The following is a 26,397-nucleotide window of genomic DNA, read 5'->3' as shown; positions in this document are numbered from 1 at the left end:
ATATAAGACCTGCTTGCTCACTGCATTTTACTGAATGGCAGGTGGAATAATCAAAATATATGCCCTAACAGTGGACCTGAACTACCTGCAGTTTTGACAAGATGGGTTAGAATTACTCATGACAAGCCCTGCTTTCAGTGCCAATAACAGGCCCCTATTCATTAGTAATCAGACTTTTGTAGTGAAATCATGTCTACTCTGGATACTTCATCTCAAGGTCATCAACAGGACCCAGTACGAGTTCTAAACTGGTACTTAAAAAGGACAATGAGAGACAGGATGATATATCAGCACAGGCACTTTTGTCTGGATAAAGTGGGTTATTCAGTCTGCATATCAGAAAATAAGTCTAGGCCAAATGAACTTCCTTTTCATCTCAGATCACAAAGTGATGGCTGTTGCTACAAGCATTGCATTTGAGTGAAATTTCTGTAACTGACATTATCCATGCCGTGGGATGGATATCTGAGTTGGCTTTCTCCAGCTTTTATCTCAAATCTTTCATCCCAAAAGGCTTGACCTATTGGAACCTTTAGCCATGGTGTGCCAGGTTATCTTCCTGGGTTATTTGACCACTTCATGACTTCCACTTCATTTGTGGAGGGAAAAATTGTATTTTTCGAACCTGGTCTGTGACTTATGGAGGACTAGGGATGTCCTCTCCATAGTACAGAGATGTAATTCCCTCCACCTCTTACCTATTCTTCAAAGTTATTATGTTTGAGTAACATATTTGAAGAAGAAACCAAATTTTTTCTAATAAAATATGTTTCTTCAATTATACTAAAACAATCATAATATACATACACCCTCCCAGCCTTCCCTCAGTTACATCCATATTGAAAGTGTGCCTTCTGCTCCAGTAGTAACTGAAGTATTCACTGGATTTGGTCCCAATCCATGTATGGGAGATCACTCTATCTAACTGACATCTAGGTAGGCAGATAACTTTTAGCCTTTTAGCTAATACATTTTAGCCTGGGATGGCTGGATTTGCTAGGTAATAGTAGTTCTTCCAAGGTATTAAGATCAGGTAAGTATTATTGAAAAAACATCTTTTACTAGAAAAAATTGGTTTTACTGAGTTACCCTCATTAAAGACGTATTATTATTACTATTGTTATTTATCATTTACTCTCTTTTTCCCCAGAAAAATAATGGGAGATTGTATCACAAGGATATACCCATTGTCTGGAAAGATTATGAAGCAGATCTTCATCAGTGGCTGCTAAATCTTACAGAAGACTTTGACCTGACCTTTGCAATCCCTACAGAGTCTGTCAATATGGTGCCATGCCTACTGCCTCAAGAAGAGCCTGATAATGTGAGTTGCTTTCTGCTTAACTTGTCTGTCCTTCTGTTTGTCTGTCAGTCTAACATCACAGAATTAAAAAGAATTTTTGTAAATAAAAACTAGGCACTTCATATTAACTTGTTATGCTCAATTCTGCATATAAATTATCAATGCTTGAATACAATTACTGATTTTCTGCAGGTGAAACATTGGTTCCATTTTAAATCTGGACAGTCTTTTGGCAATATATTTCATGATTCTGATTGAAATTTTATAAAAATGCAAATACCTTATATACTTATTTATAAGTCAAGTCCAACTGTAAACTGCACAGACACAGATATGATGTTGCATAATGCACTGATCTGGGTATGTGTAGTTTGTTAGGAGTAATCAATAAAACCAACAAGATGGACCCAGATATGCCAGTGTATTATATGCTGACAGGTTTGTGTCTGTGTTGTTTGCAGTTATACTTATAAGCAAGTACATATAGTGCTTTGTTATATTTTCAGCTGGACTGGCCTTCAGTCAAAGGTAGAAGTGATGTAAGGGAGACCAAAATGGTCTACAAATTCACTTACCTTCCTTCTGGATTATTCAACAGAACCCAGGTGAGTTATGTACTTGTGATGAGGGTGTCAGCAAAGCCTAATATTGCAAAATCACATGAATTTTTAGATAAAACCTTGGCCCTGTATTTTCAAAACTCAGACTTAATCTCAGGGTCCCTAAACTTGTACAGTTTATAAGATTATTTTGATTAAAGCTATAGGCACAAGAACATTCAAATTTGTCTTAACTCCCTCTACTAGACTGACAAATTTCCATAATGTAGATACACCATAAGTTTCATATCTTGTTTTAAGGTTCTGAATGTTCTACTCTTTAAACATGCCTGGTATCCAGGTAAGGCAGGTTTTTTTCCCAGTATATCGCAGTGTACTCTCATTACTCAAAGAGTTCATATGAAAATAATACAGAATTCTAAATTGTATCTATGGGTGACTACTCCACATTAAAAGTTCCTTCTCTTGGAACTGCTCCGATGGCCTAGTGGTTAGAGCATCCACCTCGGATGCGGGACGTTGTGGGTTTGATCCCAGGCTGAGTCATACCAAAGGCTTAGAAAAATGGTACTAACAGATGTCTTGCTTGGTGCTCAGTATTAAGAGGTTAGTGTTAGGACTGATCGGCCTGGTATCAGGATAATGCGACTGGGTGGGACATCATGCTGCATGTCTGCGGCATGATGACCCAATGCTAGACATCACTAGAAACTGTCACACTGCGACATTGTAGCAATATGACTGAAAAATTGTTAAAGCTATGCTAAAAATCCAAATCATACACACACACGCATGTACACACACACACACACACACCCTTCTCTGGGTCCCAAGTATGTTTTACTAGAACAAGAAATGATATGACATTGTAGCGATAATTTTTTAAATCTATGTATGTTTTACTAGAACAAGTCTGAGGTAGAGACAAAGTTTCTTGCTCAGAATGTTTTGAGAATATAGGGCCTGGTACTGTGTGTAGAGGTGAACCTGCATGCAAGTTCTGGTTTTTGTATTTAATAAGATCTGAATTCTGCAGATAAGGCTAAACTTATGCCGAAAAAATCTTCTCATCATCAATCCCGTAACCCAAGAGGTCGTTGGGGCACCACAGATGACTTCATAACCAATTCTCTCCATCTTTCCCTGTTCTCTACTGCCCTTTGGGAATCTACAAAACCCATGCCTGTACACTCTTTAATGTTGTCCTCCCACTTTTTTTTCTGTCTGCCACTTCTTCTGCATCCTCACACTTGCAAGATTGTTTTTGCCAGTCCAGATGATATTGAGAGATGACCATACCACTTCAGTTTGCATTTTTTCACAGTGGTCAAGAAGTCTTCATATGGTCCAGTGGCTTATTGGATGCTGTTGTGGACCTCTTTGTTGGTTATATGGTCAGTGTATGAGATGCCAAATATCCTGCAGTAGCATCTCATTCGAAGGTTTGAATCCATTTTTGTAGATTTATTTTGTAACCAAGAGCAATGTTGGTGGCCTTCCTTATTGGTCTCAACCTTGCCATTGCATGCCATACCCTATCAAAGGCCTTCTTTAAATCTATAAAGATTTGGGTATAGATTTTGTTGATACTGAAGATATTTCTTGTAAAGGAGTCTGAGATTGAAGATTTGTTCTGTGGTGATCATTCCTGCTCAGAAGCCTGCTTGCTCTTCAGCAATAATTTTCTCTGCTTGAGGCTTTAGTCTGTTGAGAATTATCTTCAGCATGACTTTGCATGGGTGGCTCATCAGACTGATGGTTCTGTGGTTTTGGCATAGCTATAGGTTTCCTTTCTTGGGGAGCATGATGACCAAAGATTGAGTCCATGTTGTGGGCCATTCTCCTATCTGCCATATCTTGTTGCAAATTGTTGTTAGGACTGGGACTATCTCTTCCCCTCCTGTTTGAATGAGCACTGCTGGTATGTTGTCAATGCCAGCTAACATTCCTTTCTTTAGTGACCTAACCAGTTTTTACTTCCTCAATTTTTCCTGCCTGAGGGCAATTGAGTACTGCTGGATCTCCTTGCATTTTATGGCTGTACAATTCTAAGCAATATTCAGTCCATCGCTTGAGAATCTTTTAATTTACTGAATTGTCTTGGATGGTGGTAGTTTCCCTTATTTAAGAGTTGAGATCTTTCACCAGTTGATATGCCATCTTGCTGTTGTTTCTCCTCAGACTTTTTTTATTATTTCACAGCATTTTCTTTCTATCCAGGCCTCCTTTGCCTTTTTCCTGCTTTTCCATATTATGTCATTTATCCCTCTGTATTTTCTAGCTCCTTCATGATCTCTTTTTCCCTTTTTCAGTTCTCTTCTTTTGTTCATTGTTCAATGACATCTGTTGTGACCCAAGGTTTCTTTGATCTATGATATTTGCCAATGATCTCACCGGCTGTGCTAGTCACAGCTGTGTTGAATGTGGTTGTTAAGAACTCAAGGTCAGTGTCTTGGTTGTCCAGGATTATCAGAGGTGCATATTTACCACCTATCATTGCTTGGAAGGCTTCTATGACTTTTGGATCTTTCAACTTTTCAAGGTCAAATCTGATTTTTGGTTGGTTTTGCGTTTTGACCATTTTCTGGTGGAGGCAAAATGTTGTCATTAATAAATCATGATCACTTCCAATATATGCTCCAGGTAAACTTAATGTTCTGGCAATATTCAGTCCTGTGCAGAATCATTTTTTTGACCAAGATCTAGTCATTCAGATTGTGATGCTGTCCATCTGGATTGTGCATGGTCCATCATCTAGATGTTTTGTGAGGGCTAAAATGTTGGCTAACATAAGATTATTATAGGTGACAAACTCCAAGAGCCTGCGTCCTCTTTCATTTGTTTCTGCATGGCAGAAGGGTCCACAAATGTGTCTGCCAATTTGTCTGTGAGTAAACTCCTATCGTTGCATTCCTATCTCATTGTACAAACAGAATGTCCTTCTTGGGTGAGTTGTTAATGACATCTTGCAGTTGATTATAACAATTTTCCAGTTCATTCTCATTATATTTAGATGTGGGTGCATAGGCCTGTATGATTGTGATGTTGAATGGAGTCACCCTCAGGCAGATGGTAATAAGCCTGCTTGAGACTGGGCAGCAACTCATGATGCTGTTCACAATAATCTTGTAGACAAGAAATCCAATGCAATGATTGTGTTTGTCCCATCTTCTGCTGAAGTAGAGCTTATACCCTTCATCTGTTGTTATTTCACCAAAGTTTTTCCAGTGCACTTCTCTTAGACCAATAGTGTTCCAGTCTCAAACTCATGTCTAAGTTATTTCAAATTTCCCATAGCCCTCAGTGTTCTAATGTTCCAGTCGTGCCTCTCAAATCATGTCTTAGTTATTTCAAATTTCCCATAGCCCTCAGTGTTCTAATGTTCCAGTCATACCTCTCAAATCATGTCTAAGTTATTTCAAATTTCCCATAGCCCTCAGTGTTCTAATGTTCCAGTCATACCTCTCAATCTCATGTCTAAGTTATTTCAAATTTCCCATAGCCCTCAGTGTTCTAATGTTCCAGTCTTACCTCTCAAATCATGTCTAAGTTATTTCAAATTTCCCATAGCCCTCCGTGTTCTAATGTTCCAGTCATACTTCTCAAACTCATGTCTAAGTTATTTCAAATTTCCCATAGCCCTCAGTGTTCTAATGTTCCAGTCGTGCCTCTCAAATCATGTCTAAGTTATTTCAAATTTCCTATAGCCCTCCGTGTTCTAATGTTCCAGTCGTACCTCTCAAACTCATGTCTAAGTTATTTCAAATTTCCCATAGCCCTCAGTGTTCTAATGTTCCATGTACCGATGAAGATGTTGTCTCTCCCATGGATCTTGGTAGTGGGGGCACTTGTAGCATACTTGTCACTTCCATCCTGGTGTGCAGCAGAAGGTGCAGTCATTGTTGACCCAGACTGCGACCAATCTGGTATGGAAGAATTACTAGTTGTCCTCATGTGGCATGTCAGGGTCAATATACAGCCTGGCAGAGCCCATCCCTCTCCAGACTGGATGACCCCAGCCAAAGTCCACTGATTAAACGTGGCATGCTGTGGTCATAAGCACATGGTCGTTGAGCTCATCTTGGAGCCATTCCACCCTGCCCATTGACTTCATCAAGGAAGATGTCCGCCCAGTGATGCTTTGCTATCATCACACTATTTTACCCATAGTTGGGAGTCTCGTGGGGGTGGAAGTATCTTATTCCATCCCATACAGATCCATTTGACCTGTACCACTGCCCAGTTGGAATTTCTTACCACTGCCCACTTGAAAAAACTTGGCATTTTTATATATCATTGAAGTTAGTGAATGATGCATAGAATGGTTAAAGGGCTCTATCTGATACTGCTTGCCAAAACCATCTGAAAGTCGGAGCATATGAGTTACTGACCAATAGAAGTGGACCATAAAAATAAATGTGCTTTATATCTGTCCATTTTTTAGGCACATTTCATTGCAATATACACCCTGACTTGTACAAAAATCATAGAGAAATAAAAAAAAAACATTTTGGCAGATTGAACAAGATCAACAGCTCAACCTTGCAAGCAAGTTTGCATAGTAATTGTCCAAGAAACTTTTATCACTATGATATATTAAAAGAGGATTATATTTCTTACAAAAGTTGACCTTGAGACCCTACATTTTTTTTATAGAAAGGTTATGTTTCCTCTCGATGTCAATCAGAAATGAGCTTTCAGGAGTAAAGTTCCTTATCAGTGGTTTAAGTTCCTTATCATTGATTTAAATTCCTTATTATTGGTTTAAATAAAATTTCCCAAGCTAGCAATCTTGACAGTCTTCTTTCAAAAACTTTTTTACATGAGCACACTGTCTTCAAACTGTTTTAAATTGCCTACTGTACAGTTTTTTGTAAGCTGGCTGCATGTGGTTTGATAATAATTTCTCAGTTGCATATGTGGCTGTTGAATAATAATTTGTCAATTACTGGTGTAGCTATTGAATAATAATTTGTCAATTACTGGTGTAGCTATTGAATAATAATTTGTCAATTACTGGTGTAGCTATTGAATAATAAATTGTGAATTAGCAGTGTAGCAATTGGATAACATTTTGTATGTTATCTCTGTGACAGTTGGATAACAATTTCATCATTAATGATGTAGCAATTGGATAATAATTTGTCAGTTCGCTATGTAGCTTTCAGACAGTAAATTGTCAATTAGGTAAGTAGCTATTGGATAATTGTCATTTGGCCAGGTAACTAGTGAGTAATAATTTGTTGGTTTTATACTTTCATATAATAATTTTTTCAGTTAGCTAGGTACCGGTTTGATAAAAATACTTATTGTAAATCAGTGGTTGAAATAAGGTTATTAACAATCATATATAACTTTATCATTGGAAATGTCATAGAAACAGTAATGGAGACATTTCTGAATTTTCAAACAAGTCCATTTTTTTCTTCAAATCATTTATCATATTTGGTCATGTAATAGGACATAGACTTGTGAGAAGTGTACACTTGTGTTTTTTTTTGTTGCACAATGTTACCAACAGATATGGGTCTACACATATCTTGCAATCTTCTGGCACATAACTGACAGTGATCATTGTTCTGGCATATAACTCACAGGCGATCATTGTTTAGACATATCTTGCAGTCTTCTAGCATATAACTCACAGGTGATCATCGTTTAGACATATCTTGCAATCTTCTGGCATATAACTCACAGGTGATCATTGTTTAGACATGTCTTGCAATCTTCTGGCATATAACTCACAGGTGATCATCGTTTAGACATATCTTGCAATCTTCTGGCATATAACTCACAGGTGATCATTGTTTAGACATATCTTGCAATCTTCTGGCATATAACTCACAGGTGATCATTGTTTAGACATATCTTGCAGTCTTCTGGCATATAACTCACAGGTGATCATTGTTTAGACATGTCTTGCAATCTTCTGGCATATAACTCACAGGTGATCATCATTTAGACATGTCTTGCAATCTTCTGGCATATAACTCACAGGTGATCATCGTTTAGACATGTCTTGCAATCTTCTGGCATATAACTCACAGGTGATCATCATTTAGACATATCTTGCAATCTTCTGGCACATGATAAACAGCAGGTCAGGGTCTACACATATAGTATGCTGGCACATAACTGACAGCCATATGCATTTATTTATGTCTGCTGACATTGATGGTCCTATTTTCAAGGTCATGGTCAAAATCCAGTATTTTCAGTTTTTGATTACCTATTCCTTTCATCTATAGTACTTTAAAGCTGTTTGAGATTAAAGGATGAAGGTTGGTATAATTTTACATCATCTCGAGGTGACTCATGAATCATATTGGGTATCCTATTATTAGGGTCAAGGTCACAGTTCAGTTCTTTATGTTTTCATCACACTTTCCCTCTGCTGCATAACTTGAAAGCCATTTTAAGATTAAAGGACGAAATTTGGTACAATTATATATTGCCTACAAGATCAATGTCATGGCTCAGTAATTTAAATTCTCAATGGCTCTTCTCTTTTGCAGTACACCATATATCAGGTACTTTTGCATCCAGAAGCTTTGGGAAAATATTATTAAAGATTTATTCTTATTTTCCAAACTCATTCACAGATTCTAGAACTCCAAGTAAAATGCACTGATGCTTGTAAGTAAAACTTTTTTTGAGCGTTCTGATAGATTTATATCTGGCAAATATGCTAAAGCTTCAAGCCAGAAATATGTCATGCTGAGTAATTTGAAAGTATTTATATATGTTCTGAAAATGTTGTATATTTTAGGTGCGTCTTTTGAGTTTCACTGAGGGTCAGAAAGTTTGGAAAAGAGGATCCCTGTTGAAGAAAAACCAGCATTTGGCTTTAATCAGGCAGACCAGGTAAACTTGTACAATAGATTATTATTATGGCTTTGATCAGGCAGACCAGGTAAACTTGTACAATAGATCAGTATTATGGCTTTGATCAGGCAGACCAGGTAAACTTGTACAATAGATTAGTATTATGGCTCTGATCAGGCAGACCAGGTAAACTTGTACAATAGATCAGTATTATGGCTTTGATCAGGCAGACCAGGTAAACTTGTACAATAGGCCAGTATTATGCTTAATATGGAGGTTTTCAACCTTGAAATCCAAATATTATGTAATTATCTGCAAATTTACCACAGTATAAATCTTAAAGCAGTTTTATTTTAAGTTTAGTTTTATGCAAAATTAATTGCATTGTTTTCCTACATATTTGATAGTCAGATATTTTTTTAAATCATCCATACCTAAACCCCATTTTCATTCTTCTTACAAAATTATTTTGCCTAGCTTACTAGTTAAAGTTGGAGCAAGTAATATCTGTCCCTGATATATATGGGAAAGTAAATTGTCACTAGAACAAAGACCTCACTAATGATAAGGTTACAATATAGAGAATTTGCAACAGATTATGACATCATCAATGATCTGGTGGAAATTTTAACAAATTTAAATTACTAATGCCTTCACCCATAATAAGTATGATCACTGATAGATACAGAGGAAGAAAAAGAAGGTTGATAGTTGTAATCACACTTCAAAAGTAAATTGCAGTTCTTTGATATGCTATATGCTTCTTATCTCTTAGTATAATCTTATGTGATTTGGAATTCGTATTTCTACTTTATCAATCAGTAAAGCAAAAGTTCAAATAAACTTATGTGTTCAGTGTAAATTTCTGTACCTCAAGAAATGGGATAACTTGTTTATTAATATTCTTCATTCTCTCACATTCTCGCACATTTTCCCATGATAATTTTCACTTTAGAAGTTTGTGATACCTTTTTAGCTTGAAACATACTAGGAAGAAATTTTGAATGAGTAGTACTCACAGAGTTCCTTATGATACTTCCATGTTGGACATAGTATAATTGGTAGATCTGTATTTTTTGTGCTGATGTTCATTTAGAAAACAAAATTATATATGCCTTTTTTCTCTCTTCATTTGCAAGTGACCATATGCAGCACAAACAAATGTTGTTTTTATTCAAAATGTCTGTTAAGTCAATACACTTCTACAGTAATGGATGCTAGATCTTTCTTGAGTGAGGTCACACTTAACAGCAAACCAAGTGACATAATTTGAGCTGAGGGCACAGGGAAATCAGTTGACAATTTTAGACAATGTGACATTTTGTTGTTTTAGCAATAGAGTTCAAGTATTTAGTGGGAGTAAATTTTACAGAAGAAGCAGATTTTAATTTACACATGAAACCAAACAAAATTTATTGATTTATTTATTAAAGATTTTCTCTATATATCACCTTGAACATTACTATTTCAGTACCCACAAAAAAGTTAAAAGGTTTGAAGTCAGTTAGGTGTATGAGACTGTTATAATAAGGGGGAAATAGTTGTTTCTTAATTAATCATTGTATTATCTATAATTGTTTATACATTCTCCCTGACATGGTCATAATTATTTGTTTCCTTTAGTTATTTTGCCAAGAACTTTTTGATATGAAAATTGTGCATATTTTAGGTATGCAGGAAAATGATTTTTTTCATACAATTGTTTTTACCTTTAAATAAATAGGTGTACAAATATGGATCAATAATAATAATAATAATAACAACAGTATATAATTTTGCTCAGATTAATGTAAACTTATTTGATAATTATTTTTTATTATAATTATTAATGATTAATTATTTAATAATTACTTTTGTTTCAAACTGCATTTTGTTTTTGTTTTTGTTTATTTTATGTGTACTGGATTAATGTCATTTTAGATGTATTAATATGCCCATCAAAGATGCTTTATATTTCAGAAATACCCTGATTTTATTTATAAATGGATACACTGTTTTATAATTCTAGTGACTCTGAGCTGGTAGTCCTTGCCCAAGGGCCACGACCAGAGAACATCCTTTTCATGATTTACGAGGTTTTTGAAAGTTTAATCGAGGAATCTTTCAAGGGAGTATCCTATGACTTCCTTGTGCCCTGCCCAGACTGTGTCACAAAAGAGGTAATTTTTTTGTGTCTGTTTCTCTCACATATATCCTTGAATGAAATGGTGTACCTGGCGAAGAAGGAAATTAATGGCTTCATGTAATCATGATGTTCTGATAGATGCAACTTTTTCTTCATGAATTATTTTCTAACATCAAATTGCTTCAACTTATAGAAATCCTTGAAAATATGAAGGTTTTTCGAAGCTGTAATGCTTGATGTTAGGAGTGCAGTATAGCTCAGTAAAATTGAGTTCATATTTTCTCATGCGAATGTAGCAGCCTTCTTTTATTTACTCATTTTGCATTTCTACCTTGGGCTGAATAATAAAAAGACTACACTACAAGAAACAAACTATTTGAATTTCTGCTACATTGTAATGTAAATAAACAACCATAATTAAACAAATAACAGTATTTTTGCATACATTTTTGCCCAGCAGCATTTGAACTGATTGTATCGTGAACTCAGTCATTTGTTTTAAAAAATAAATCTCATTTTGGTGAGCTTAAAATTTAAATTTAGAATCATATTGTGAAAACAAATTGTCCAGTTGGTCTGGAATGGAGAGATTTTGTTTTTCTGTCAATCCAGCTAAATTCATCTTTTCTAGTTGTGATAGACTTGAGTTATTAGCTGGGTCAGTTCCATGTGATGTACATGTGACTGCAGGGACTGGCTTTGATGCAAGTTTTACATACATTTCTGTCATTGATAGTTTGGAATCCTAAGGTGGAAAAAATATATAAATTCTTTTTAAATGAAATTCTGAAGAAGATGCAGGATTAAATATTTTGTATAGGGAATATCAAATTCATTTCATTTTGGAGTACTGTCAGTTCTCTTTTGGAATATGATTTCTCTTGGAAACAGTCAGAATTGATGTGGATGAATTATTGGAACCCATGTCATTCTGATTAACAAAAATAAATAAGAAAGTACATTTTGAGGAAATTCAAGATGCAGAATGATAAGTACGTTTATTGCCATTGTTTTTTTCCAGCTGTAAGTTAGATGACATATTTTATATGCCTTATCATTAGTACGCTGTTTGTTGGATGGATACCAGCTACATGACCTGTATAACTTGTACCATATTTCATGCTATTTTTCGACCACAAAAAAATAATTATTAATTTCAGTGTATGAAAAATTATATGTAAAATAAATAATTATCATTTTGTGGTAATGACCGTGTATGAAAAATAAAGGGATCATACCTGGACAAGGCCTGTGAAACACACAACACTCGACAACCTAACGTACAAAACTAATGTACAAATTCTGTCTCATTCTGCTCTCAATTCAAGAATCTGATTGTTGTTATGAGAGAGAGAGGGGATAATCTTTATTGTCATTTACCTGTCAGTTGTGTTGTTCCTTATGTAAGCACTACAAGGACACTATTATATTCCATTAGCAATTAAAACCTGAATAAAGAAATCATTTTGGTTGTAATTGTGAGATTCATTGTCACTGTGCGACATGGCTGTGCAGATGTAATATACATGCTAATTAAATATGCTTGACCTTTAGCTTGGTCTTTTCCAGGAAATACTGGATTAAAGACCAGATTCACCTCTACAGATCAAATTAAGGAGGCTCTACATAGGGGAAATAAGGTTCCCCATGGGGTGTTGAAAATGTGTATTACAAGCCCATTAGCTCAAGAACAATATTAATCTACTGATACTTGTTCTGAAGCCAGTTGAAAAAAAAATGGCAAATGAGTTTGAGAGAGAGAGAGAACAACAAAGCAACATGTATAAAAAATATTTTTGTATTTTAAACACAGCATGTTATTTTCAAGGATATAATTTGTGATCCAACGTTGGATGAATGCACAAAACAAATGCAAAATCATGATGCAATTAGACATTCATAATTTTCAAGAGTTTTACAAGTCTTCCAGCTCAAGATCCTCAAACCATTCACATTCTTTGTCACTAGAAAGACTTTCAATGGTGCTGCATTGTCACTCCTTATGTAGTGGTCCTCTCTACCATTTATTACATTTGAAAGGCCATTGACTTTGAAGCTACTGATTATCATGTCCTTTTTCTTCTTTAATTCTTCACTGGCTTAAAAAATCCAGTCAATCATCTGCTGCTTTGAAGGGGATGGAATTTTTTCAGTTGCCTCCTCACAGCTTCCCTGGTTGCAATATTTTTGGAAGCCTGATCCTTCATGTACATTGACCATTTTTTCCGCAGCAGTCCCGTGAAAGGCTTATTTAGATATACATCCAGTGGCTGTAGTTTACTTGTTCTTCCACCAGGGATTACTGCCATTGTTGTTCTGGATTTTTTCATGGAGTTTTTTACTACATCAGTCAAATGGCCATGGAATGAATCCATCACTAGGAGAGAAGGTGCGCACTTTGTGTGTACTTTCCAAACTTCATCAATATAATCTAACATTATGTGTTCATCCATCCATGCTTTTTGTTGAACTTTCACTACAACTCACTTTGGGATTTTTAGATTTTTTAAGTTTCTTTTTCCCCGAAAGATTATCATGGGTGGCAACAAGTCACCAGATGCCAGGCATGTCAAAACACAAGTTAAATGGCATTTGTCACTACCAGTACCTCTAATACACACCTCTCTTGTTCCAACTTTCTCAATTATCTTCCTTGGAACCAAGTCGAAATACACTGGTGTTTCATCCATATTTCCAATTAAATGTTCATCAAATTTCTCATCCTTCCGCAGCCTTCTTATATATCTGGTAAAGCAGTCTATTTTTTCCTCTAGGTCTCGAGGTAGTTTTTGAGATATTGAAGTTTTACATCTCAGTGCAAGTCCATTTCGCTTGAAAAATCCATTAACCCATCCTCTTGAGCCCTGAAACTTTAGATTTTCCTCCTGAATAACTGCAGTAGCATAATTTTGTAACATCTCAGTTGTTACAGGTACATGATGGTCCTGCATGCAGAGTAACCAAGATAAAATTTCCTACTCCTTCTCATGCAAATACATCAAGGGTCGGCCGGCACCTGGGATAGATCCTTTCTTTGTCCTTTGAATATTTTTCAAAAAATCCATTTTCATCCAGCTTGATAAAGTACTTGGTGTAAGGTGGTACTTTGCAGCATTGGGTCTAATTCCACATAGTTTTGCCTCCTCAGCAATTCTTATTTTATCATTAATGTCCCATTTCTTATACTTTCCTCTTACTGGTGACTTTGCAGTACCAGGAAACTGGCTTATATCCCTCATATCTTTGCTGTAGTCCAGCTTGTCTACTGCAGGCTCAGGAAATTTTTCAGCAACAATGGGCACCTTTTCAATACTATCTTTTGGTATAATGGCATTATCTGCTGCATCAATATTTGATTTGTGCAGTTCAGCATCATCTTTTACATTGGCAATCTTGGTAACTGAAGTAACAGACAGGTGATGGGCTTCACCGTTGTCTTTTCTGGGCTGTCCAGGTCCAATTTTCTGCCTTTTGTTTGGTGGTTCAGTGCATTTAGGTGGTGGTGGGATAAAAAAGGCTCTCCCTTTGGCAGGGGTTTGAAGAAACTTAATAATGAAGACATGCCAAAGCACAAACAGACCAAGATCTTTGAAGATATTAACTACTGGTATATATAAATCGAACTCATGGAGTCAATGACTTTTGCATTTATGATTAAAACTAGCTGGGTTTTTATAGTTTTTACTGCATTACTATATTGAGACAATAAGATTAATTGCCCAATGGTCTATGCTCTTCGCATCTTCCTGTACTGAGATGTTATTTTTACTGGATAAATAAACTCAAATGGCTTCTGAACTCATTTTCAAATGCACCTGTTTCTTTGTTACACCGACTGACGTAATCAAGAGCACTCATTAACAACGTTGTCCAGCTGTTAATTAATAGCGGTATATATTGTAATGACAACAACAGAACAAACACATCAATCATTATTATTTTCTCGCCGATACAAAAGACAAAGAAGGGCAATAAAATGAATGTGAATAGATTCTCAGTTAACAAAACAGTTGCCCTTTCCGAGTAAGCTGAGCAAAGGGCTTTCTACACACTTAAAATTGGTGAATATTTCTTTAGTTTTTTTTTCTTTTTCATTATTAGATGCCTCAGATACACATTTATGCGAAGATAACAGATAATTCGGGTTTGTGTTTCACTGAGGAAACAAATATATTTCTCATATGGGATTATACCAAATATACTCAGCAAAGAATAAATTGGTCGTTTTGCGTATATAAGTGATACATTAGCATTTTTTTCTGATGCTGTTTGAAATGTGATGCAGATAAAAACTTAAAAATATGTAGTGAAATACAATAATAAAAGAAAGAAATTATCAATGACCTACATGCATGATTATAAACGACGATTGTTATATTGAGTGAATTACCCATTTCACTAATCAATGCCTCAGTTAAGAACATGCCCAAAGTTAGTCACTACTCTTAACTTGCTTAGTAAAACAATACCCTGGTCATTTGATGTACCTAAATCAAACTTAGTATATTTTTTAATCCGTTTGAACTGGGAACCTGTCTTCAATTTTAACAAAATGAAATAAAGATAATAGATAAAAAAATTCAACTAAAACAATGATTTTATCTCTTATTCCTAGCTGTAAAATTTAAAGGGCCATACTTTTTTTAATCACTTTGGCAAAAGTAAATCTTCACAGTAGATCGTTTTATGTCCGAAAAATAATAGGATGACCAAAAAATATTAAATTTTGTGTACGAAAAAATATGATAGAATTAATTATTTAGTATTTTTTAGGCTAGATGGTGTACGAAAAATTAAAGGGTACAAAAAATAACATGAAATACGGTACTATAAATCTAATCATCTTCTAAATTGAAAGTAAAACTGGGAAAACTGTAATGAGTGAAAAAAGGGTTTCTTTTTCATCTTGACTTATTGGCTCTGAGGCTCTTGCTTGTCTACTAAAACCCTCCTCCTTCAGTTGCATTTATTTTTTAAATTTAGTGCTGAACAGACTTGTAACATGGTATATCTCTGAGAGCAGTGGGATAGCTCTGGGCTTTTATATGCCTTTCTTTTTTATAGATTCTAGAGAGCATAGCTCATTGTCTGAATCATTTAATTCGCAAATCATTATGAACTTATTATTCCTAAATAAATGTTTAAATGTCCAGAATGATACTGCATGTTGTTACATTTGTTATCTTAATACCTTGGACATTGCAGACAGCACTTTTAGTTGTTTGCTTGCTTGAAAGTTTCTTTTATGAACTCATTCATATCATCAACTTTGTCATCTCTACTTTTATCGAATAGCTTGCATCATTCATCAGCAGACAATGTAATAAATCAAAGCTCCAGCATTTGCTACATGAGCATACATTTTTTGTTTACAATAAAAGGCAGTTCCTAAAACATGATGCTATTTTTAGACATGTTTGTCACGCAGTATGAAGCAGTGCAGTATGGAGAAATACTCCATGATTTTGACAATGTTAGCATAATGGAGAAAGAAATGAGTATATAATAATTGGTTTTAAGACAATTTGTTTTTGTTTATAATTCACAAGTAATAATCATCATTTACTGCCTTTTTTTGTACATTCATGTTGCAGAACAGAAACGTCAATTTAGGACGGATCCTGAGATTTGCTAAATTTGATCAAGAGTTTTGACTCAGAAGGATTTTAATCAGCCCAATGTTTAGCATGCAAATTTACAAAAATGACTTTTACTACATCAACATATGCACAGTGTCTCATCATGTCAGTCCTTTTGCAGTAATTAGTTGCCTTTCATACTGTCATTTCATTATGGATTATATTTGTTGTAGTGCTTGTCATTGTTAATCTTAACACATACAATGGGAGATGATTTGTCATTACTAGATCCAGGTTTCCTCTGGAGTCAATCTGAATTCTTGTCGGAATAGCAAATGTTCTTTCTGTGTCTAAATTGAAATGTGGCAATATTAGTACAACTCTTCCATGTCCACAAAGAAGATTAAATTATTTCCTGCCTGTGAGTAGATTCAGGTCAGGTTGCTGACTGCCTGCCAGAACTTCTCAAGATCAGTGTTATGCAGGTCAATTTGGGAAGTTCTTCTTAAAATGGACTTTACAAGATGCATATTTATATCTCTTTTACTTGGACTCCAACCAATGAAATTCCTATTTCCATCCATAATTGAATTTCATTGGTTATTAAATTTTGTCATTTTTAGCATTGGGAGATAATGCATGTAGATATAGCCCAACTTCAAATACCAAACTGACCAATTGTATGCTCTTTAATAAAATTAATCCACCCATAATCCATTAATGTCTTTAATTACTTTGGAATTATTTCTGATCACTCATAATATAATCCATCTCCACAAACTTTAAAATATAGACCAAATGTTGTTCAAAGCCAAAGCATCCCAGCTGAAAGAATCCAAGTGATCCTAATTGTTTATACTGCTTTTCAATGAGCTGTTTTGCAAGCCAGTTATAATCCATTAACGTCTTTACTACTTTACAAATTACTTCTGACCACACATAGTATAATTCCATAATTAATAATTTTAGGTGATGGTCTGTCCAGTTAGCAATTAAAGTGTCGTGCTAAAAGTTTAAACCAGTTCTCAGTTACATGATTAAAGGAAGACATTACTGGAAATATGCTACATTGGAAGCAAAGTATCATTTTGAAATAATAATTTCTGAGTACATGGGAAATTTTTGCGAGTGACAGGAAGGACAGTAACACCCCTCATCTTGGGATGAAAACCCTTCTGGCAGCATGGTTCACATGTATGATTGTACATCATACTTCTTTAATACACAGGCAGAGACTCAATTTCCAATATACTGACCTCATTGCAATATATTGTGCCGATGATTTTTTACAAATGGTACACGATAGCAGTGAGCAGGGCCAGATAAAATATTTTTATTCATATGGACCAAGGAAATTTTGAGCCAATCAGATTGCTGAAAATTATAATAAAAAAGAAATATGTTACTCTTGTCTATTCAAGTTAGGAAAGTGTATGGTGCCTGTTGAATTAGAAAACTGTTGAGTACCTTCTGAGCTAATAAAAACCACAAAAAAATTAGAATTGCCTATAGAAGTTAGAAAACTGTAAAATGCCTAATTAACTAAGAAAACCACAATTTTTATCTTTCTATGAATGTTCAAACACCTTATGAGCAGTTTTATGTAATAACTAGATTTAATTTTGTATGTAGATGACTTTATAATTGTTTATTTCATTTTCACTGAAGGGAACCAAAGATCCTTGGATGTTTAAGGCTGGTCAAATCAGGCATGCTGTTGATCACAATGCCCCCATTTTACAGTGCCACAAGTACTATCACTGGACTTCATTGAAACAGCTTCATGGTAAGTATACTCAAACCATTGTACTTACCATCTACATTCACTTATAAAGCCAGTCCCACTGCAGTCAACTTTGACCCTGATATGCCATGATGTAATGTGCTGGCAGATCAAGGTCTGTGTTGTTTGTTTTACTGATTACTCCTAACAAACTGCATAGACCAAGATCTGCCAGTGCATTATGGGATAGCAGATCTGGCTCTGTGCAGTTTTCAGATTGACCAGGCTTGCAAGCATGTATATATAGTAAAACATTATTAGGCAGTTGGGCATTTAATGTGATTGTTGACAGGAAAAATGGCTGTGTAGTTTTTGTACCATCATAGAAACAGGAGCAATAATCACAATACAAAATGAATGGCACTGTCAAAAGCATTAAGCCCACACTGTCTGGGTTTAGAAGCAAGTGCTCAGACATGATGTTTTTAGATCCATCATTGATGTTCCAGGTTAAATAAGTACCTCCTGTTTGCTTAAGCATTAAAGCTGATTTCTACTCAGTCACTATAGATGTCCACTCAGTCACTATAGATGTCCACTCAGTCACTATAGATGTTCTATTATTCCTCTCAGTACTTTTTAGAAGAAAAAAAGATGAATGTTTAAGAAGATAAAAAAAAAAAACATGCTCTAAAGTGACAGCTAGTGTGCCAGTAGGAACATCTTTGTTCTTGTTTATGAACATAAGTCAAGTAGTGTTTTTCTTAACAAAATTTCCTTCTTCTATCTTTCTCTCACTTTTAATACAAGTTAATAGACCTGTCTTAGCCTTGCTTTTTTTACCAAGGGCTTGAAAGATTATTTAGGTGCTAGTTATATGTTGTCTTGTGTATTTTGCAGAAAGAATGCCAAGTGACAGTCGACAGGTTGCAGACTTTGACTTCCAACTCCAGAACAGCCTTGTGGCACTGGATGAGTTGAGTAATGAAATGTCAGCAGATGTGGCAATCATCTATTGTCGTGCTGACATTCCAACAAAAGACCACCCTGATATGATGCCACCATCTCTGATTCGTGATGACTGTGTAAAGTGGGGATACAAATGGTATTTTAATCACAAAAGCCCAGATTTTATAGATAGTTTAAATTTAATCTTACATTATTACAATCAAAACTAAAAACTAAAAATTAATAAAATAATTCATGTCAGAGTTGTGTCTAGTTACAGCCATGTATTCATTTTTCTCTACTGTGGCAGTACTTGAAGAAATAAATACCAATTAAACAAGTTTTATCTGGTGAAATTTGTGTTTTGTTTGAATTTGGTTTCACTGTAATCATCATAAATGCAATATGCCGTCTTGTATTCCAGTGTGACAAGTGTAAATCTGCTGTCACAGCTATGACTGCTGCAAGCATTTCTCTGAGAACCTAATTAAGTGCCAACTTTGTTTTAATCTTTGATCTGCAAAAGTGTTGGTTGTATTGTTACAATGAATTAAAAGTAGATTTGGTCTTTGCATCAAATTGGATAAAGAGGGTTGGATTTTTTAAAAAAGTTTTAAGGCATGCAAATCCAACCATCATAAAAGCTAGTAGTCGTGTCCAGTTGACCAGCTGAATACTGTTTTAAATGTTATAATATAAATAGTAAAATTAAAGTATCTAACATTAATCAGTGATTTATCCTACTTGTTTGCAAATGTACTGAAGGATACTAGTGGAACAAAGTGAAAGGCATACACAGTACATGGAAAGCTTCTTTTCACAGATAGGGTTTGTTAAGGGGAAGTAACTTTCAAAGTCTCTAGCAGACTTAAAATTCTTAGAGTTTTGCTGAAGGATGAGCAGAAATATTTTGATTATTGCAATTATTGCAATGAAATCACTGATAGAACAATAAAAAATTGAGTTTTATGTTTTTTGTTTCTCTAAATGAATGTCCATTATTTTGTTTTAAAAGGAGATCTTGGCTTTGTTCAGAATTGTGTGTGTGTGTGTGTGATTTGGATTTTTAACATGGCTTTAACAATGTTTCAGTCATATTGCTATGATGTCTGCAGTGTGGCATTTTATAGTGATGTCTAGCACTGGGTCATCATGCTGCAGACATGTAGCATGATATCCCACCCAGTCACATTATCCTGACACCAGGCCAACCAGTCCTAACACTAACCTGTTAATGGTGAGCGCCAAGCGAGGCAGCTGTTAGTACCATTTTTTGTAAGTCTTTGGTGTGACTCGGCTGGGGATGGAACCCACGACCTCCCACATACAAGGCTGATGCTGTACCCACTAGGCCACTGGAGCAGTCACAATTAATAATGACACTAGAATGTATCCACATTCAGATGCAAAAAGCAGTAATGTAATGCAGTGTTTTTGCTGATACATGTGTAAGTTGTATAATGTTTATAACTGTACAACCTTATGGTCTTAAACTAAGTAAGACAAAGAAGCAAAACCAACAAGTTTTGTAAAATCCACAATAATTTAATTTCTTAAAGTTATTAAATTAAAATTTAAAATGAACTTACATTATTATGAATTAAATCCTAAATAATCCGAAAAGTTCTGACACAAGTCCAAAAGTATAGAGTGTTCTGAATGAGTTCCAAGAAATATGAATGTGCTGTACAAATAGTCTTGAATAATTTGATGTACCAACAGTCTTGATGTATCAAAATGATATAATCCAGAGCTTCTTTAAATGACTTCACAATAATCCCAAAATTCTGTTAATACAGTCATTGAACACTTTAGTAATTCCAATGAATGATTTAAATAATTCCTCCAGAATTATATCTGAACACAACTAAAAGTGATTCCACAAAGACTGATTTAAAGTAGAACTGAAGACTTTGCTTACAACCTGAACCTTATATAAAAACCTAGGACAGAATAAGACAACTAGGATGTGGGTCAAACATTAGCTTCTAGAACATTCTATATTTTGTAACTAAGGCTAGACCTTGAACTCCAATATCTGGAAACAAGTTATTTTTAACTTATAAACAAAACAAAAATCAGGTAGACAAATGTTCCAAGTGAAAAACCAAGGTCCTGAACTCAAATTCAAACAAAATTATTGCTTACATATGATCATTATTTCAAAGTATAATCTACAATCATGGACAAAAGTTTGTTATGTAATATGTTGTTTACCAATGACCCTTATAATCTACAATCATTGACACAAAAGTTACACACACAATATAGTTGCATAGTCATTCCCCACTTATACAGCCACCCCTTCTGCACTGGGGAAGTGGCCAGATAAGATGGGTGGTCTTTCCAGAGGGGGACTATATTTGTGAGAAGTATATGTACATGTATGTATATGTATTAGCATGTAGTATGAAAACTACATATAATTTCAAAGCATTCAAATATCTTCATTTCAAAATAACATTAATTTTTAAAAGGTTCCTCCTGTCTTAAGCACAGACTTATTTCAGGTAAACATACATTAATAGTTCTTATTCTTAAGTGTGAAATGTGAGTGGGGTATTGTTGGCATGTGCATTGTAAAACCATTCAAAGTCAGTATTTAAATCTTGGTACATACATTGCCTGACATTTAGAATCATTCTTTTTCCATTTACTCCATTTTCCATCTACTGCAGAATATTCTTCTTCTCCGTTACATTGTTATTTGTTTGAGTCTTTCCTACATAAAGTTTCTTGGTAAGAATTCTCCCCATTGTCATTATTAATTTTCCATTTGCATGATGACATGTTAATGTTTTGAAATTATTTTTTCCTGTGTTACTAATTGTACAGTACTGCAATTTAATTATGCAGATGAAACTTTACACTAGATGAAATGCCTTGTTTGTAAAGGAAGTGATTGATGTACTGTGTCGTATGACATTTTGGTTTTTGTCTGGTACCTTGTTTTGTTCAGGGTTAATTTGTCTCTGTTTTTATTCATGAAATCTATAAATAGCTTGTGCTGACCATGTTATGATCTTGACAATTATGTCCGGTTATAATCATCAAAGAAAAAACAAAACTGCTGTGTGAAGCCAAAACATTGTTAACCCCGTATCCTGTATACATTGGCATTGATAGATAATGATATAATATTAACCTTAGTTGTACATGTGCTTTAGCCAACACTTCTTTCAATAATGAAAACCAGACATCAGGAAACAGACATTAGTAACGTGGGATTTTTACATGAGCAAATAGCTCAACATTCCTCAAGTTGAAATAGGGTAATTCATTAAGTAACAGCTAATCTCCCATTGAGACACTTAACTTTTTTAAACTATAGGCACAAATCCTCATAGCTAACTTCAGTGCAGACTGGTACATGCACCTGTAATTATCAATGCAGCCTTGCATTTTATAACATAGTCATAGAGGGTTTTAATTTAGTATCTAATCTCCTTGAGACCCTTTGAGTTATACTGAAACAACAAGCATAACTTGTAATATCTAAAAATTAATGCAGACTGGTACATAACATTTAATTCACACATTTGAAAGATTTACATGAATATCCATGTATCAGTTCATGATATTACATAACAGGATGTCAGTATCACAGTCTGTCCTATCTGGCTCTCTATCAATTTCAGCTGGTTTTCTGAAGATCCAGACAATGTCAGAGCTGAAGATATCACTATTGCTATCAAGAATTGCAAGGTATTGTAAGGCCATCCCATTCATTTGTCATAATAGATCACTATTGCTATCAAGGACTGCAAGGTATTTTAAGGCCTTCCCATTCATTTGTCATAATAGATATCACTATAGCTGTCAAGAATTGCAAGGTATTGTAAGGCCTTCCCATTCATTTGTCATAATAGATCACTATTGCTATCAAGAATTGCAAGATATTTTAAGGCCTTCTCTTTTATTTATCATGATAGATATCACTATTGCTATCAAGAATTGCAAGGTATTTTAAGGCCTTCCCATTCATTTGTCATAATAGATATCACTATAGCTGTCAAGAATTGCAAGATATTGTAAAGCCTTCTCATTCATTTGTCATAATAGATATCACTATTGCTGTCAAGAATTGCAAGGTATTGTAAGGCCTTCTCATTTATTTATCATAATAGATATCACTATTGCTATCAAGAATTGCAAGGTATTGTAAGGCCTTCCCATTCATTTGTCATAATAGATATCACTATAGCTCTCAAGAATTGCAAGGTATTGTAAGGCCTTCTCATTCATTTGTCATAATAGATATTACTATTGCTGTTAAAAATCGCAAGGTATTGTAAGGCCTTCTCATTTATTTATCATAATAGATATCACTATTGCTATCAAGAATAGCAAGGATTGGTAAGGCCTTCTCATTCATTTGTCATAATAGATATCACTATTGCTGTTAAAAATCGCAAGGTATTGTAAGGCCTTCTCATTTATTTATCATAATAGATATCACTATTGCTATCAAGAATAGCAAGGATTGGTAAGGCCTGCTCATGCGTTCATCACAAATTTTAAATTTTCATCAAATTACAACATATTAACATATTTACCTTACATAATTGCTTATAAATTGAGTCTAATTACAAATAACGTTGACCCTGATCTACTGTTGTGATGGCAGATCTGGGTCTGTGCAGTTTGCAGATGGATATGAATTCTGACAATATATGGAGGCTCAACTGTCCTAGTAAAATAATGTAAGATCTAAAAACTAATTTGAGCAGTCAGGGATGTTCTAGCCATCCATGTTTCAGGTAACAAGATTGTACAATATTATGAAAATTCTGTTTTAATAATTTTTTTGCCAGTTGCACAAGGAACAAAAAATGCAGAAAGTCCCCCATTTAAGCTACTGGAGGTACTGTGAATTCCAACATTTTCATAAATTTACAAGTATAGGCATTTTCATCATTACATTTTGTGGTGTGGGAATGTGGCCCTTTTGTTTCCAGTTGGATCTTTATTACTTGACCATTTAAATCTATTGTTTGATACAGTTATGAAATTGGAGAAAAGTGATTCCTTCACTATATTTAACTTGATATTTACCTGCTGTTTATCACAAGCTGCCATTTTGAAATGTCAGATTCAGTCCTTGGCACAATATTCCTGATTTACAATGGTCCTCCTTTTTTGTAAGGTCACTCAGTCTACAGCAGGAAAGTGGCCTTTGAGAAGGTTGGTCTTTCAAGAATGGGATGATACAAATGTGTTTAATAATTACATAAAAAACTTAAACACTTAACCAGTGTTAAAATATTTATTATTTTGATGTAAAAATTACATCCATGTTATGGAATCAGTGTGATAAAACTTGTCAGTAAAATCTGGTCACAAGCATCTAGCAGTAACTATAAATGACAATCCATTGCATTTTCCCATGGCTGTAGAATGTATAACTGATGATGTATATTTGCATTTTTCTGACCTCAAATTTCTCAGTATTGATCAAGGACTCTATCGTCATTCATTTAGTTGAATTTCTTACACTTTTAGTTCTAAACTGAGAAAGTCTGATGACACTATAAACTTTTTTGTAACGTTGTATTCTGTCATTGTCAATTTTTAGTTATTACTTTAAATGTTCCATGTTGACAAAGGAAGTGAGTGTGTCATGTGATTGATTGGTTTTAGTCTGCTACCCTGTCATGTACATTTCTTAATCTATGAGGGAGATGCTACAATGGCTTACTTTCTGGCCACTGATATAACATCAACATTCCAGAATTGTGTGAGAATAAGAAAGAAGAAAAAAATGTGCTTTTTAATTTTAATTTTGGGGGCTAAGTAAAGTACACTTTGTAGATTAACAGTTTTGAAATCAATTTTTATAACTACAGGAACCCAAACAACATCTTTTGAAACAAGCTGCAAAATCCTATTGAAAAAGATTGTTAGTCAATTCAGAAAAGGCACTTTTGGTTAAGGGTTCAAACTGATTTGAACTGATCCATGTCAAACAAATTCCACTTGGGAAACAGGATGAGTAACTTTGGTCGATTAAATTCAAAAATGTCTAATAGTCTGATAAATCCTTATTGTGACCTATATCGACTCTAACATGATGCCTGAATGTGTTTTATACCACAGACTAGTAGCTTTTGATCAAACGTTTTCACTGAAGAGCCAGAGAGAAAAAAGTTAGCCATTAATGGGGTTAAGGAACTCAAAAGGATGACACTGTTGCTGTTACACCAGTCCTTTAAAACCTGTAATTTCCCCTCATTCACCTTTGACCTGGAGATTCTCTCCACAGCAGAAGGCTTACAGTTTTTCTTAAGAATGTTCTCCTAATGTCAGCCATGAATTAAAGAGTATGTATGAAATACCTATGACTGGTTGTTTGAGCAGGTTGGGTCTTGGGGGAGTTTTCCTGAGAATGTCTATCACTAGACCACATAGATCATTCACCCAGGACTGGTCCCACCTGTTAGGGGATATCAGTATCACCTTGCATTTGTGGCTTTCACTTACTGAATTATTTTTGGTAACAAGATAGTGGGGAGGTAGACCTAGACCCAAAGTGTACACATCAGCTGAAAGATTGAGGAATGGATGATCCCTTCTGAGTGAAGGGTCTGGCCCCTTCTTGACATTGAATAAGCCTAAACATTAAGCCTGTGCTATTATATCTAATCTGGGCTGTTATATTCATCTGTGCACACAAGTGAAGAATATCCTAACCAGAATATCTGTCATAATAACTGCTACCTTTAAAAATAAATGGCTCTTCCAGAAATGAAATGTGTTTACTACAGCCTTCAGTGCCTTGATATACCTCTTTCTTTTGGTAAAGCAGGGGAAAAAGTATACAGTAAAACCTGTCTGGAGTGACCTCTGCTATGAGCAGCCACCTGTCATTGATGACCAGAATCATCATTAACAGATTGATTTTATTACAGAAGCGCACTGTTGCCAGCATCCACCTGCATAATGTGACCAGCGACTATGATTTTCTTGCAAAAAATGCTTTTTAACACTGCTATGAATGATTGTTATTTTGAAAAAACAAGTGAACAGTGTTGATCATTATTTAATCCATTGTAACCACCACCACCACTTGGAAGTGTCTGCAGATATAGCATAGAGTCTTCTAATGCAACTGACCTTTATATAATTTTTTGAAGCTATGACCATTTGCTGTACAAAAAAAAACAAAAAACACCAATAATTAAGATTGGCTATGCAGAGAGCTATTGTATGCTACGTATCAGCATTTACATATCACTAATTGCCATGGTAATAATGAGTCCTGTAAATCCCCATTATGATTATGTTAATCATAATTGACAATGTATTTCTGAAATAGCTCTTTTTAAAGAATGAAT

The 26,397-nt window shown here is 34.8% G+C and overlaps 1 protein-coding gene across 1 annotated transcript in view; it reads left to right on the top strand.

Moving 5' to 3' along the window:
* Nucleotides 1-26,397, top strand: part of LOC149797033 (uncharacterized) — a 102,563-nt gene that overhangs the window by 18,630 nt on the left and 57,536 nt on the right. Inside the window, exons 9-15 of the mRNA XM_089961693.1 lie at nt 1,151-1,324; nt 1,810-1,908; nt 8,633-8,727; nt 10,697-10,847; nt 18,061-18,178; nt 19,016-19,220; nt 22,702-22,768. Coding sequence (XP_089817819.1) covers nt 1,151-1,324; nt 1,810-1,908; nt 8,633-8,727; nt 10,697-10,847; nt 18,061-18,178; nt 19,016-19,220; nt 22,702-22,768 — 909 coding nt within the window. The remainder of the gene's footprint in view (nt 1-1,150; nt 1,325-1,809; nt 1,909-8,632; nt 8,728-10,696; nt 10,848-18,060; nt 18,179-19,015; nt 19,221-22,701; nt 22,769-26,397) is intronic.

This window comes from Sinohyriopsis cumingii, chromosome 6, assembly GCF_028554795.1.
Source record: "Sinohyriopsis cumingii isolate HCF-2022 chromosome 6, ASM2855479v2, whole genome shotgun sequence".
Lineage (NCBI taxonomy): Eukaryota > Metazoa > Mollusca > Bivalvia > Unionida > Unionidae > Sinohyriopsis > Sinohyriopsis cumingii.
The sequence above is the reverse complement of the archived record's forward strand: the minus strand, read 5'-3'. Positions and strand labels throughout refer to the sequence as shown.